This window comes from Colobus angolensis, unplaced genomic scaffold (assembly GCF_000951035.1).
Source record: "Colobus angolensis palliatus isolate OR3802 unplaced genomic scaffold, Cang.pa_1.0 Scaffold326, whole genome shotgun sequence".
In the NCBI taxonomy this organism is placed as follows: domain Eukaryota; kingdom Metazoa; phylum Chordata; class Mammalia; order Primates; family Cercopithecidae; genus Colobus; species Colobus angolensis.
The window spans coordinates 3,277,001-3,293,667 of NW_012116555.1; the positions used below are offsets into that span (position 1 = coordinate 3,277,001).

Consider the following 16,667-nt stretch of genomic DNA (forward strand, 5'->3'; position numbering starts at 1 on the left):
GCGGCACATGTGCTCCAGGAATGTATCAGCCATGGCTGCATGCAGCTGCTGGGTCTGAATGAAGGCAGTCCCGGCTTCACTATGGGGCTTCGACATGGCTGCTGAGGTCCTCCGGCGCTGACCGACTCGGGCTACGCTGCAAACTGGAAGAGATGTGGATCCCAGGGACGTGCAGCTGCTGTGCCGAAAAACTTTCTCATTTGAATCTATGAGTTAATTGCAATCTTTAACAGTGAAAATGCCTTTCCTCTCCCTCACCCCAAGATAGTTTCTGTGTATAGGAAGTGTCAATTCTTTTTATGGTTCTGACTGAAGTTTATCTAGTAGGATCAGAGAGATATACCCAAGTAATTCTTATTTAAATACTACCTGGAAAAAATGTCTGAAATGTCAGTCAAAAGCTTTTTTGCAGATGGCTGATGTCATTTCAGAATAAATATGGGGATAGAAAAATCAGAAAGCACTTATTTTTAGAAAAAGGAGCAATGTACAATCAAGAACACTGCAGTTTTCTCAAATGTCTCTTTAGCACTCTAGAATTTATTGACTCTAGAATTTGTGACAACTCTGACATGCTGTCATTAGCAAGTAAGTGAAGAAAAGCAAATGTGTTTTCCTCCCTGGTAAAATGAAACAATTACGTGCTAAGAGAAAGAAAAAGTTGGTAACCTTACACTGATGGTTTTAGTACTTTGGAAATACCCTAGAGAATTAGCTGGGAGAGTATAATTTTCTTCTCTTCAGTGCCTAGGACAGAGACTGATGGGATTAGATTATTTTCTGATGCTGTCAATTGAAACTGAAACAGATGTAAGAATGCTGTTTCCTGGAAGATGAAATATTTCAGGAATTACATTTAATATCCATATGGATTAATCAGGTGCTCAACAGTCAGCCAATAAATCCTATGCAGTAATATTTTCCCTGGGTAGTTTTTCAATTTAACCTTATTAGTTTTTATTTATTTCATTATTGTTTACACAATATTTATGTTCCTTCAGTCCCAACAATCACAAAAATAACAACAACAATGATACATACACACACAATTCTGGCTACAAAGAACACTTTACTTCACTTTTAATGATATTTGAACAATTGAGTATGGGCAAAAGTTTCATCTTCAAATCTCTAACTAAAAAAAAGGAATGGGTTCAACAAATAGTGCTGGAACAACTTGACAACTCCATGCAAAAAAATATAATAAATCTAGGCACAGACCTTATTCTCTTTACACAAACAAACTCAAAATGAATCATATAGACCTAAAGGTAAAAGGGAAAACTATTAAAACTATTAGAAGATAATAACATGTGAGAAAGTCTAAATAACACTGGGTATGGGGATGCATTTTAGCTACAGTATCAAAGGCACAATTTATAAGAGAAAGAATTGATAAGCTGGGCTTCATTAAAATGAAAAACTGCTTCCCTGGAAAAGATACATTCAGGAGAGGGAGAAGACAAGCCACAGACTGGGAGAAAATATTTGCAAAAGACAAAATGATGAAAGGCATCTATATCAAAATATACAAAGAGCCCTTAAAACTCAATAATAGTAAGATGAAATGAACTACCAGGCCATAAAAAGACATGGAGGAAGCCCAAACGTATATCAGTAACTGAAAGAGGTGAACCTGAAAAAGCTACGTACTGTATAATTCCAACTATAAGACATTCTGGAAAAGGCAAAACTGTGGAGATAGTTAAAAGATCAGTGGTTGCCAGAGATGAGGTGGGAAGGAAGTATATATAGGTGGAGGATAGAGAACTTTAGGTCAGAGAATGAACCTCAGTGTAGAACTATGGATACTCCTATACATTCCACTCAATTCTGCTGTGAAATTAAAACTGCTCTACAAAAATGAAGTTTATTATTTAAAAGAATGACGATAACAAAACCAAGACGAGATGGTTCATGAAGGTAATATTTTCTTTACCAGTTTCAAAGAAATTATGGGTATTGTACTAAAATGTAAACCTTTATAAATTTAAACCTCATTAATAGATATTAAATGTTATTTCATAAAATAATTTCTTTGGCTTTAAAAATTAAATATTGAATATCTAACAAAGTAAATTTAAATAATTGAATCTACCATTCACAGAGACAGATAATGGTAGAAATACATTTTATCTTTATTAAAAATTGCTGTGAAATGAAGCCAGACATTTAAAAGTACAGATTATACAATATTATTTATATAAAGTTTAAAAGCAGGAACCCCTAGTTTGTGCTGTCAAAAGTTAGGAAAGCGACTTCCTGGTGAGGGTGTAATGAGGAGTAGAGAACCCAGGAGGGTTTTGAGGTGCCAGCTGAGGATTTGGGGGTTTGGTTTGGTGTTCTGGATCCTGTTTGGGGTGCTTTCAGTTTAGGAAAATTCACTGAGTTATAGATTTATCGTACTCTTCTGTATGTATTTTATACTTTCTCTAAAGTTAACAACAACAACAACAACAAAAAAGCCCAGCAAGATCTGGGGAAAATTAGAGCTTTCTTAAGCAGGATTAAGTATAAATTGTACTTGCAAAAATGTGTATTTTCATTTCTATTTGAATTACTTTTTTTAAATAAATAGGGCCTATGACTTTTAACTAATTCCGTCACGCAGAATCCACTTACCTCTGTTCTGTGAGCATGGACAACTGAGTCAGCTGGGCAGTGCTACAAGGACTTTTCTCTGGTTGAGTTGGGTGTGACCAAAGGGCAACAATTTAACTCTGCAAAGGAAAGAGGGTCTCTTTCACAGCCAACGACTAAGTTTCTGAAGAGACTCTTAACCTAGGAGGTATATTGTATTCTAGTAGACATTCCCTGAAGACCTTTTCAACCAAGAGCCTCCACCTTCTTATCTATCCTGTCCTTTTACTTGAGGCCAGATATATTCACATAGGTTTTAGGTCCTTTTATTCCCATATCTTACCCTAAGGTTCTAATAAGAAATCAAGGGTTCAGGAAGTGACTGCAAGAGAAAAAAGAAAGGGTAAACTAAAAAGCCTAACCCCTTTGGGAATAGGTGAATAACACCTCAAGAAATAAGAAATTAAATTCAGATAGCACAGTATTACTGATTACAGGAGATTTATCAGATGCTTTGAAATCTAAGGCATGTAAAGGAATTTGTGTGGATGGGCATGTATTTGGGGGGTTTTTATGTGTGTATGTTTGAAATTCAGTAAATATATACTGAGGGTTTATTGTCAGGAGCAGAAAGAAAAATAATAGTTACCATTTATTGCCTATTTACACTGTGCCAGGCATCGTGTTAAGTTCTTAAGCATGAATTACCTCATTAAATGCTCAGAATAATGCTATGAGGTCGGTATTATTATTTTTTCCATCCAAAGATGAGGCCATAAAGGTTTATAAAATCTAAATAACTTATCCAAGATCTTACACCATTAGTGGAAGAGTTAGGATATGAGCTCATGTCTGTCTCTCAAAAGTTCACGATCCTAGTCACTTGCCACTCTCTCTTGGTTACTGAATGATCATAAGGGCAAACAGAGAAATATTTGGAACAAAGAGGACAAGAGGAGAGAAAAAGAATTTTAGGATATAAAGGAAGATGAAGTAAAGAAAAGAAATGAGAGATGGAACGGAGAAAAATACAAATGGCACAGTTTAGGCACATAATAGACATTTAATAAATGTTAAATGAATGTGACATGCGCACATAAAAACCATAAATACATACAGATTTTTTAATTAAAATTGAGTAATTGTTCACTTAGCTTAGCTACAGACAAGGTGTCTATATGAGTCAAAAGTTATTTTATAATCATTTTTAAACACATCCAACACATCCAAAAGACTGGGAAAACCAAAATCCCAAAAGCATAATAATTAGGCACAAGAATTTAAAGGAATTTTTTCATTAATGTCCCTCACTTTTTCTTTTTTTTTTTTTTTTCTTTTTGAGACAGAGTCTCCCTCTGTCACCCAGGCTGAAGTGCAGTGGCAGGATTCTGGCTGACTGCAATCTCCACCTCCCAGGTTCAAGCAATTTTCCTGCCTCAGCCTCCCTAGCAGCTGGGCTTTCAGGTGCACATCACCACACCCGGCTAATTTTTGTATTTTTAGTAGAGACGGGGTTTCACCATGTTGGCCAGGCTGGTCTCAAACTCCTGACTTCAAGTGATCCACCCACCTTGGCTTCCCAAAGTTCTGATCACAGGCATAAGCCACGGTGCCCAGACCCTATCCCTCACTTTCAAACTAATTTTGTGTTGAAACCTTAATGTAATTATAAAAGTTAACAGCTTTGAAGCAAAAAACAACCAAGTCTCCATTATAATTTCTGGGTAGATTCTTTCTGAAGCAAAATACTACTAAGAAAATGATCATCCCTAATAACATGGGTGCAATTCCATTAAATACGATCCATCAATCAAAAAAAAAAGTAATACATAATTTTGAAGAAACAAGAAATAATGAGAAAATGAACCCCACCTGGTCCATTCTAGATTCATTAGATGCCCATCTCAGCAGTCAAGTACTTTCCTATTTAGCGTAAGAATATCATAAAAACATTCACATTTCTGTTCCTACATCCAAGGACCTGGCACCACTGAAAATACCCTGTTGGTTGGTGCTGTGGCAGAAGCATCCTTTCCAACTCCTGCCTTGTTTTCACCTCCCAAACTGATCCTTATATGTAGTACTTTCTAAGTCTTTCTCAAGTCCTCAGTCCCAACCCACTCATCTCATCATTTTTATAAGGTGACCCAAGCAGTCTGTTAAATCTCTGTCGATAAAATATTCTCCATATTTTGTACAGTTTATATCTTTTTAAGTATTGTCTATGTATCATCACCTTACATTTAAACTTCATAGGAAACCAAAATAGATATACTATATATATTCTTATCACCTTTTTTTTTAATAAATGAGGAAACAAAAATTTATAGAGGTTTTGTTGCTTGGCCACTATTACAAGGTGTTGAATGTTGTAAAGCTAGATTCAAATGGAGTATAAAGTTTGTGTTTCTGATCGCTAGAAAAAATACAAACCATTAGATGTAAACTCCTTCAGAAACTTTCCCCACCACCTCAAATCCTCTCTGTTCCTACATCTGTTTCCTTATTCTTCATTCAAGGCTTACTACTGCATCCCAGTTTAGACCCAGGGTCAGCCCTCAATTATTGAGCCCATGATACTCCACCTCTCTCCAGGATTTATCATTCATCCTGCTTTTTTTCAAATGTGATGAAGAAGACCAGGAATTACAAAAATAAACAATGAGTAAAAGAAGCCCAACACAGTGGATGAAGTTGAGTAGGACTCTAGAAAGAGCTAGAGTAAATCCACTGATTTGCTTCAAGTTTTTCTTCAATGCTGGCTCAGTCCTGGCCCACATGTAAGTCCTTATATTTTAAGGGAGAAATAAGAGATTAATAAACCTTGTCCTTCAAAACTATAAAAGAAATCAGACTTTGAAAACCTCACAGTTTAACACCTCACTCATTTAGAAAACAGAGGCAAGTAGAATTACACTGCTAAATTTTATGGTGACTTAATGGGTAAGATTAATAATTTACAGTTAGCTTAATCAGAAACAAAAAAAATACTTAATTGTGAATTGACCTATTTATTCCTAAAAATATTTATAAATTTTTGAAAAGTGAATGGATATACAGTAATATTGATTATATAGTGATAAGCAGAGACTTCCAGAATTATATATTTCCAAATTATTAATTTCCTCAATTGTATTTCTAATAAGACAATTATCAAAAAGGATATTATTTTTAGATCAACAGATAATCAATCATATTTGACTTTGTTTCATTTACTAAACAAGTAAATTTAATCATAAGGAAATTACGCACCATAACTTCAAGAGATGACAATTTCTTTTTTTATGTTTTACGTCAATTTTTCCATATAATGAATTTCTGTCTCATTCTCTACTTAGACAAGGCCGGGCTCAGTGATTCATGCCTGCAATCCTAGCACTTTGGTAGGTCAAAGTGGGCGGATTGCCTGATCTCAGGAGTTTGAGACCAGCCTGGGCAACATGGTGAAACCCCGACTCTACTAAAATACAAAAGAAATTAGCTGGCTTGGCAGTGTGCGCCTGTAGTCCCAGCCACTCAGGAGGCTGAGGCAGGCGTATTGCTTGAACCTGGGGAGGCAGAGGTTGCAGTGAGCCGAGATCTCTTCACTGCACTCCAGCCTGGGTGACAGAGCGAGACTCCGTCTCTTAAAAAATAAATAAATAAATAAATAAATAATGTGATGAAACAGAAAGTGTCAAGTTGATTACATCAATAATATATATACTAAAATACTGAATTATCTCCAGTAATAAGTTTGTCACAAACAGTTATAAAGAGAGATCATTGGGGAAGTTAAGATACTTCTTTGATTTCTAGTCAAAGCACAGTACCTAGAACAGAGTCATCATTCAAATAATTCTGTATTTCCTTCCTCTATCTTTGACTTCTTTCCATTTCACGCGTACCTTTACTTTCCTATTTTAGATACTATTTTCTCACTGTGACTACTGGAACTATCTCTTAAACACACCATCCCTGCCTTTAATCTCACTTGCTTCAGTTTTCAAATTGCTGCAATAGTTATTTTTCTAAAACACTTACCCTAGCATTTCACTGTCCTGCTCAAAAAGCCCCATTCCTTTTCCATGCTGTGTCAAATCCAAAGCCAAACTTGGCAGAAGTTTCTCACCAAGCCCAAGCTCATCTTCAGCCTCGTCACCTGACTGCTCGCACAACCACTGTGTTACATTCTTCCACGGTGGATGCTCAACTTTCTTAGAATGTGAATGCCCTTGCCTGTCTTCAAGCTATTATTAAACTGCCTTCTCCGTCATGAATACCGTTTCCACATCTTGTCCACCAGAAGAAATGTCACTTTCTATTTGTAACTTAAATTACATGTCACTTGCTCTCTGTGTTGTAATCTTTAAGCTTCCCTTATGTAGTTTCTCAATCTCAACCTTATGTTGTGTTTGTAAATGCTCATGCCTCTATCATATCACTTATCAAATTGAATTATTGTTAGTAACAGGTTTCTGTACCTCCACTGTTAAGCTATGAAATTTGGCAACTCACAGGACCACATCGTATTAAACTGTGTATTCTCGATTTTAAAAGACATGGCACTCTTGTAAAAATGAGGTACCTTATAAGAGAATCAATAAAATATAGGTAAAATAAATAAATGATTTATGAAAGATAAACATGAATATAAACAGCTAAAGAAAGACAACAAGAACACTGATATAGGCATCTATTTTTTTTTTTTCTTGTAAAGAACACCTTTGGCTTTAAAAGAATATGTAGAGAATTCAAACTTGGAAGAGACCTCAAATATTAGATCATTTTAGTATAATCTTTCCATTTAAAAGATGAAGTAGAGAGGCTTGGGTGAGCTCACAACACAAACAAGCGGCAGAACTAGGGGAAAAAACCTGGGATCTCAAATACACAGTCAACACCATTATATAGTGTTATGCCAGTTTTACTGAGAGACATATAACATTTTTGAAAAAATGGGGAGACATTTCTTATTTATGGACAGAAGAGCTAAGTATAGGAAAATCATTAATTCTTTCTGAATAAATCTGTATTCAGGCATATTATAATTCTAGTAGAAATAACTAGGCAGTATTTTCTGGGATTTTAATAGTATTTTAAATTTTAATTATGAGAGTAAAAGAGCAAAAATAACTACAGTGATTTTATACTGTACAATATATTGTTGGTAGGTTTTAGTTAAAAACAAAGTGAATGAATTACTGTAAATATAATTATTTTTATTTTGATTATGAGAGTAAATGAGCAAAATAACTAGAGTGATTTTATACTATACAATATATTGTTGGTAGGTTTCAGTTAAAAACAAAGTGAATGAATTACTGTAAATATAATTGTTAATAATTTTCTTAGAATACATTTCTAGAAATAAGAAAATAAGAATTGGATACATACCAAGCAAATGATCTCCAAAAAAAGATGCTAATCTATATAATACATTTTAGTAACTATAAATGTTTAAGTCTTCATAAATTTGATAAGGGGAAAATAGTCTCTCATTGATGAATTGGCCCTTCTTTGATTATAAGTGAGACTTAACATTTTTTTCAAATATTTATTAACATTTACAAGTTTTGTTAATTGATCTCTTAGAGATTGCATAGTTTATATCAATTCATGTGGCTCTTTTAATATTTAGGATATTGATGTTTTGACACAACAACCCCAATCAATCCTTATAAGTTCTGTTTTTAAATTATGTTCATAATTTTCAATATCCAAGTGTTATACTTCTAAAGAATCAAATAAGGCATTTTTTATAATAATTTCTTTTACTGATTTTAAACTTTTCCATTCAAATCAAATAAACCTCCTACATTTTCTTTTCTTTATTATTTTGCTTCTTTTTAACATAATTCTAAAATAAATTTCAAATGGATAATACTTTCTTATGTGGAAAAATCATCTCAGTTGACTCTGCTGTAAACTCTTAATCAATAAAATATTATTTCCCACTGAGTTATAAAACCACCGTTATCATATGATAAATTCATATATATATATATATACACACAATTGTAGGTTTATTTACTTATTTATCATCATTATATGTTTCTGACTATTTCTATTTGGTTTATCACATGTCTGTTTTGGTACTAGTTTCATACTGGATTGATTATGCTAGTTTACCACATGTCTATTCTGGTATTAGATTCATACTGGATTGATTACTGTAGTTTAACATCATTCTTAAATGTTATATGTTTGGTAGGAATATTTTTCCTTAAAATCACTCTAGTTATTTTTGCTCATTTACTCTCATAATTAAAATGTAAAATACTATTAAAATTACAGAAAACACTGCCTAGATATTTCTACTGGAATTATAACATGAATGAATACAGATTTATCCAGAAAGAATTAACGTTTTTCCTATATTTAGCTCTTCTGTCCATAAACAAGAAATGTCTCTCTGGTTTTTCAAATATGTAAAGTTGTCTTCAAATAGGTTCAATTTATTCCAACATATTTTCAGTAAATTTTGCAAAAGAAAACAAGAGTTCCAGTTCCCATGTATTAATCAATGACCTCTTAATACTATGAAGAAAAGTCTTAATGTTCTAATATTAATGTTATATTTTATTTTTCTAATATAAGTATCATCTTGAGATCAAATAATCTGAAAATTATCATGAAACGATTTTTCCCTTTCAGTCATAATCTTTGTCATTTTTGTTTCATGTTTACCACATTGGTTAAAATTGATAGAATATTAATAATTGTGGTAATAGGTTTAATCTGTTTGATAAGAATAACTTTAAATATATAATCAGTTATAGACTAAGAAAGATGTGCTTTATGTGTTAAATATTTGGTCAATTTCTAGTTTGTTTTGTATTTATAACATAAATTAGGCTAATATTTTTATCATATGACTTTACACAATCTTATCAAATGTTTATTATTGTATTATTTGACCTATTAGCATGATTATAGTATGTTTTCTAATGTTAAACTATAATTATTCCTTTCAGATAGCTTAAAGGTATTTTATGCTAATAAATTTCCTTCAGAATCAGACTATAGTGTTCAGAGACTCTCGAAATTGTATATTTGGATATTTTGCATTAACTCTTTGAAATCAATAAGTTTTCTAAAGGAAAGAAGATGCTGATAACTTCAATCTCTGTACTGATCTTTACAATCTAACAAATATTTCCATATTATCCTTGGAATATTGAGCACTGAAATATTTAGATCACAACTCACTGCTGAGTTTAGGGAAGCTGCTTCCTTCCTCTTGGTGTCAGATAATTCAACCCCAATACAGGGTTTGCATTACAAAATTCCAAAGTTGACTCTTCTCTCCAATTATCACAGATTCTACTTGATTCCTGTCTCCCTCAGACTAATGCAAACTCATCCACCGAAAGAAGCAATGAGATTCAGATACCTAGGCATCACCACCTCTCTCAGGTTTCCACCTCCCTGCTTAAGCTTTCCCCACAAGGCTCTTATAGAAACTTTCTAAATGTCTCTTTTATCTATAGGGAGTGGTCCGTGACAACCAAGTTTGTACTACTTCCTCCTGTACAGATAATCTGGAATAGATCTGACATACAACTAAGTTTGGCTAATGAGATTAAAGCTTCCAAGAAGTTGAAATTGGGACTTTTAAAACAACGTTAGTTTTGACAGGTGTCTTAAACAAAGAATAGCTAAACCCTAGAAGTGGAGACCGTCTGCTACCCTGTGAACCTAGAAGAGAAAACCAACATAAAGAGAAACAAATAAAGCAGACAGACAGACAGACAGAGATGCTTTTATTTCCTTATAGGTTTTTATTTCTTAGGACCAGTTCTTTCTTTATACTCGTTTCTGTTCTGCTATGGGGTTTCCTGATGCACATGCACAAATTCCTCATTTTAGCTGAATTAAGCAAGTTTTAGTTGGCTTCTCAAGTTGGTTGGTTATATACAATCAAACAATTACAATTAATATGCCACTGTGCTTGACCTGCCCTGACATGAGTTCAGCTATAGGGCAAGGAAGTAGGGAGATAGCTCTGAAATTCTATCCAACACTTTCTTTATGATAAATATGGTTCTCGTAGTAACAGAAACACCTTTGATTCTATACTAGATGTACAGAATTAATATTGTATTGCCTATAGATCAGTCTGGAGTAAGGAATTGACAAGTTCCTAAAATATCTGACCTCCTTTTCTCTGTATTTTTTGATAAATCTTAGGGTTTAAAATTTATAGAAATAACATTTTGTTCAGATAGCAGCAATAAAAGTAACCCTAAAAACAAAGTCTTTTTCCCTCTGGCTTCCCAAGTAGACAGAAGATGTTAAGAAAACCTGTAAGGGAAACATCAGTGATTCTGGATACACTATGATTCAGAATGTGCTTAAAATACAGATGCAGAAGATGGTTCAGGTACCTTTTTTCAGTGACTTAAAAAAAATCAGTTTCAGTGATTACATTCAATTAAACCACCATTGTAGCTTATGTCTTTGATGCCAATTAGTACTCTACAGTTCAGTAGTTTGACTGAATATTCCAGCTTTAGTTATTTTTTATGAAACAATTTTGGCCTGAAATACTAGTTGTTTATCACTCTAAATTCGAATATATTCTTTGCTTTGTCAATTAGATGATACACTGGAAGAAGCACAATCTTTTAAATATCTTTAAACCATTGCTTAAGTACGCATACCACACACCTGGTTACAATGTGAGCAAGATTAAATTTTAACAAACCAACAGTTCTCTTTAATTTTATACCAATCATCTGATGAGCTTCCAGTACCTGGCTACTTCACCTCCCGCTCCTATAAACTGGAAGCAGAATCTTCCTCCACACCGATAACATGGTTTTACTATCTCAAACTAAAAAGGAGCATACAAAGAAATGTATCCTGATATCTAATTATGTCAAAAAGAACTAATTTAACAACAATTTTATCTATACAAAAATTACACTTTGGGATAGCCACTATTCACTTTTAAATGGGCATTACTAAGTAATTCCATCAAATGGGTCAATTTTTTTAATTCCTTGAGAGTACATTTTGTAGTTCACTGATCCTGGCAGACAATAGAGAAGGCCACACTGTACAAACTTGGCAGTTGTCTTATAAAGCTCATTATTTGACAACTGGCAATAGCTAGGCTAAAAATCTTCTAATATATACTATTTTTTGTTGTGTATAATAAGCAGCTCTGGTTCTAGTCAAGCACATCTGGGTTCTTCAGAAAATTAAAAATTGGTCCTGGGTAAACCTTGTTTTTGCCAATGTCTTCCTTGCACTTTTGGTGTTAGGGAGGTGGGACAGCTGTCCCACCAGGTGAGAACACCAGCTATCACCAACATAACCAATTCATCTGGTTTCCAATTAACAACATAGCATAGCTGTTTTCTAGGTTCCTAACAGCTAACAAAAGCTCCACAACTCTACTTCCAGCTGCTATTAATTCCCTGCAAAGAGCAATGATATGTATATAAGTCTGTAGATTGTATGTGTGCTTCATAGAGCCACTGGGACTCTTCAAGGTACTTCCGAGACCAGTAAGCAAGACTAAGGAAGTGGACCGGCCAGAGCTATGCCAATCCCTTCAAGCCAACAGTTCTTGCTTTTTAACAGATTGAAATGTTAGTTTTCTGAGCAGGATATTTTTGAAGATAGAATCTTAAAACTAGAGTATAAGAGAGATGTTCTTCATTTATTCTTCAGAGTATGGTACATCCCCATATCATCAGGGTTTAAAAGAGTTATAAATCTAAATCAAGGATGATTATCTTCCTCCTTGAGAACATCCTTAATGAAATATACTTTCAGTGTTACGAGAGTTATATCAATTTTTAACTTTGATTGTGGGTACAAATGCAAAACAGCCAGAGAAGACTTCTGCTTTTGCTGTAAAATTTTGTTAAATAACATTGCTCATTTGGCTGTCAAAGTAGCATATGACACCTTTCTTTTGGAAATAATTTCCAAGAAAATTTGTTCTCTCTTGAAAAATACGTAGGCTTGCTTCTATCATATAATGAAAATTATAAATCACATTGTCGATCCCTTTATGCTTTGATTGCTTAAGAAGCTCAAAGTTAATGATTTCATCTTTTATTCTGCTTACCGTATTTGTTTCTTCCTCCTTTAGTAGTTTTGATGGTGTACTTCTATTTGAACAGCTCTGTGTGTCATTTTTATCATAAACAGAATGAACATTAATATATGTCAATAATAAAATTAAAATGTGATGAATATCCTGGAAATTACTGAAAATCAACAGAATTATGTATTCTATGATCATTTGCTTATCTTCAGGTCTCTTATCCTGTATTATCAGCTACTGGAACACAATCAAGTCTCAAGTCCAGCAAAATCAATCTCCAAAGAGCTCAAAGAGATTGTCTTTTAAGTTCATATGCTAAGATTTATTCATTTTCCATAACCCTCATCTGAGATATACGTAACCTTATATTAGACACAGTTCTATTATGCTCCAATAGGTTCTTGTTGCTTTCAAGATGAAGAATAAACCTTAATAATGGCCTATAAGACCTCACATGGTCTACATGGCCCGGCCTATTGCTCTACCCTTATCTGAGACAACTACTGCCTTCAGATTTCATCTGCTCCTAAATCCCTATATTAGGGAAATGTCCACTATTATAAACTCTAAAACCAGAATATCTCCCTTTTCAGCACTCATTGCAGATTACATAATTATATTTTTGTTAGCTTATTTGATTAATACCTAAGTTCTCCAGGAAACTCTAAGTGCCATGAACGTTTTGTCTATTGTCCCCAGTAATGTATCATCAGCACCTGTCCTAAAAACAAGCACAGCATCAGCATCAGAAACACTTTGATAATGAGAAAAAAAAAATCCACTGTAAAAAGTGGACAGAGCTCAAAGATCATTCATTGGAGTCTAGAGGCAAATCCTCTTAATAGCCATTACATTAAGATATTCTTTAACCGTCTTTAATAGGATCATTATATTACAGGATGGTATAATAATTATAATAATTGAAGTCATCAAGGAAGGGTTAGGTTTTGACCTATGGTTAAGATGAAAGACAAATGCCTTTAAAATGCTTTCTTTTAGTGCTTCTTTAAAAGATTTCCCTGTCTTCTGAAGGTGAGCTTCAGTTCTATGGAAACTTCACTCATCTGCGTTATTCTTCCCACCTCTTAACTAGCAATATTAGATAAAGGAAGAGTTCCCCAACCTCAGGTTATCATAAACAACCTTGTATTGCAACATTCCTCTTTTGGTCAATTTCATAATTGCATAAAAATTATTTTCAAACTCCCGTTAGTATTCATATTCCCAACAAAAAGATTAATGTTATGTAATGCTTCACAAATATTCTGCCACAGACAATGTGTGTTGAATTTAAAGCAAATTCTGTCTTAGGTTGCCTTTAAAGGAAAAATGCAAAAAATGCAAAAAAAAAAAAGAAAAAAAAGTTTCCACTTGAATTCTAAATTGAAGATGACTTTGTGCTTTTCTAAGAAACGCTGGCAGCTGAGGTCACTGGAGTGTGTTATGATAGACAGTGCAGTGCTGTGTGTGTCTCAAGGCATGTCCATTGTATGGATTAAAGCCAAACCAAAAGTATTAGGCAGTTCAGAGCATTCTATCATTTCATTTGAAAATAATGATCAAAGTCGTGGGCAACAACCATTGCAACTCTCATGAAAGAAGGGCAGCATTCAATAATTCCATCAGTTCAGACAGGCAGTTGGGCTATTCTCAATCAAATACTATGAATCCAGTATATTCTGTATCAGTTTCTTGTGGCAGTCACAGAAACAACATTTCCACTTTTACAGTATAAAAATCCTGTCTACATTGTGTGCATCCCTTTGCTTCCAAATGACTGAGTCATTGAGAAAAATACAAGGAAACGGAAAACACAGAAACTGAACCCTCTTTGAGTATAAATATATAGCAATCCCAAATCAGCCATTTTCTTCAAGTCACCTTACTGTTTCAAAAGCTTAGAATATATTTCGAAACAAAATGTCTACAATCTCTTCTCTAATAACAGCATGAACATAACACTTTCAAAGAAATATAATCTAGCGTCCATGGTTTTCAAGCCTTCTAAGTGATCTCTTCAATAGTGATATTTAACTAGAACATTTTGATTGATAGAGGCTTATTTTAAACTTTTGCTTCCTTCACACATAGATTAATGGTAGCATAAAAATATGTTTAAGATGTAAAAGCAGGTGGAAAAACTCACACTTATGATCAAAGAAGAGAACTGCTTCTAATCCTGTGTTTTCCACTCTGCCTGGGTATCTTCTATATATAGGAGGAAAAACATACCCTGTTGCTTTTAAAGTACTTAGACACACACACACGTTGTAACTTACCATTAAAATTTACAGCCCGGATATAACCAAGTAGCTCTTTCCCATCAATGGTACTCATTCGTGGACAAAGGCCAATGTATCCAGGGCAGAGATCTTTGTGCATATTGTGCAGGGCGTAAGCCATGGAATATACTGCATCAATTACAAATTGGACCTTTCCTTCCTGTTCATAAGATGAATCCCGAGCAATTCGCTCCAGCCCTGCAAAATAAAAAATAAAAACCATCAGTTGATGTTAGATTCCAAGAAAAGATGGCATTAGAGCTAAGATTTCCATCATTTGAGGACACTTAATGAGACACAACTATTTGATTTCACTTCTGATTAATTCTATACTTACTGAGTCAGGTTTTTAAACTGGATATTGAGTTTATTTGGAAAGAGTAAAACTATTTCATTAGCAACAAAAAGATATGAAGTAAATAAAAGATGTAAAGTTTCATTATCGTTATTTCCACCTTATTGAGTTCTATTATCTTGTGCATTCTAGTAATTACATAACGCTTCGGTAGTGGCTTGATCTTTTATGTAAAATGTGTAGTGTGTCATTCTTGCCATCTATCTCAGCTCCAGGAGTGTCATTTAATTAGTGGCCCAAAGCAAGGTCTTTCACCACCCACCAAATCAGTTATAATTTTGAATGTGCTCTATTTGGGAGCCTTTTTGTAACTATTATATGACAATACTCCCTTAAGTGACCCTAGTTACCTTTACAATAATCATTCAATTTGTTTTCTTTTTGAACTCAATTTTCTATTTAGAATTTCTATTAAAAAGATGCAGACACCTCAAAATGAATGCCACTCAGAATAAATGTACCTGTGTTTGGGCATATTTAGGGCTGATAATTGGCACTGGAGATTACTTTTAGGTTGGTGTTTATAATTTAATACAGAATAGACATATATTTTAAATGAAATATAAATGAGAGCTCAACTATGATCCAACATTATCATTTTGAAAGCGAGGAAACTGAGACTCATGGAGGTTATAATTACATGGGGTACATAGGGCAGGTTTGTGAAGCATTCATAGGTCTCAGACTGCAAGCCCAATATTCTCTCAATTCCCAGAAAAGTTTGGTAGATGGCAAGAATGTTGGGCATGCAAGAAAAAATTATGAAAGGGACATCAAGAGTTTATTAAGGGAACAAAAAATGATCTCCTATCACTTCTACGTCCATCACCAACCCTTACACAACTGGTAACACTTAGACAAAAGCAAGTATTTTAAACTTTCCATGGATGTTACTAACCTTGAATAAAACATACTTATGTTCAACACGTATTTGTTTTCTAAACACCAATGCATATAACATATATATTTAGAGAGTTGAATTAAAGTGGTTTATATTTGGATATTTACACTCTGAAAAACTTGTGGTTTTTTTCCTAAACAAAAATAGTGGTCAGTTTATTTTTATTCATCCAATTATTGTTTTTGTTTTTCCTTTGGTCTTAATCACTTGTGACACTGTTCTTTTAGATGCTCTTGGTTGGTATTTGGTCTCTGTGGTCTGTCATGATGCTGAATTCTGCTCCTCCCTGTTTGGCATGGGTTTTCTGATTTTTCTCATGTCTCAACTTTTCATTCTCCAAGGCTGAGTTTCTTCATCCCCAACCTCAGAATCTGCTCATTGTCAATTTTGTCAACTACTAAAATTTCTACAGTCTAGAAATATAAATGGGACTATAAAATGTTGGCTACAGAGTCCAGAACATTAGATTTTTTTCATGTAGATGACTATCTGTGCCAAAGCAAG

At 33.9% G+C, this 16,667-nt stretch overlaps 1 protein-coding gene across 2 annotated transcripts in view; it reads right to left on the reverse strand.

Annotated features, from left to right (window-relative positions):
* Nucleotides 1–16,667, reverse strand: part of GRM8 (glutamate receptor, metabotropic 8) — an 830,459-nt gene that overhangs the window by 321,652 nt on the left and 492,140 nt on the right. For both annotated transcript variants that reach the window (XM_011951752.1, XM_011951754.1), the window contains exon 7: nucleotides 14,905–15,105. In XM_011951752.1, the coding sequence (XP_011807142.1) occupies nucleotides 14,905–15,105 (201 nt within the window). The remainder of the gene's footprint in view (nucleotides 1–14,904; nucleotides 15,106–16,667) is intronic.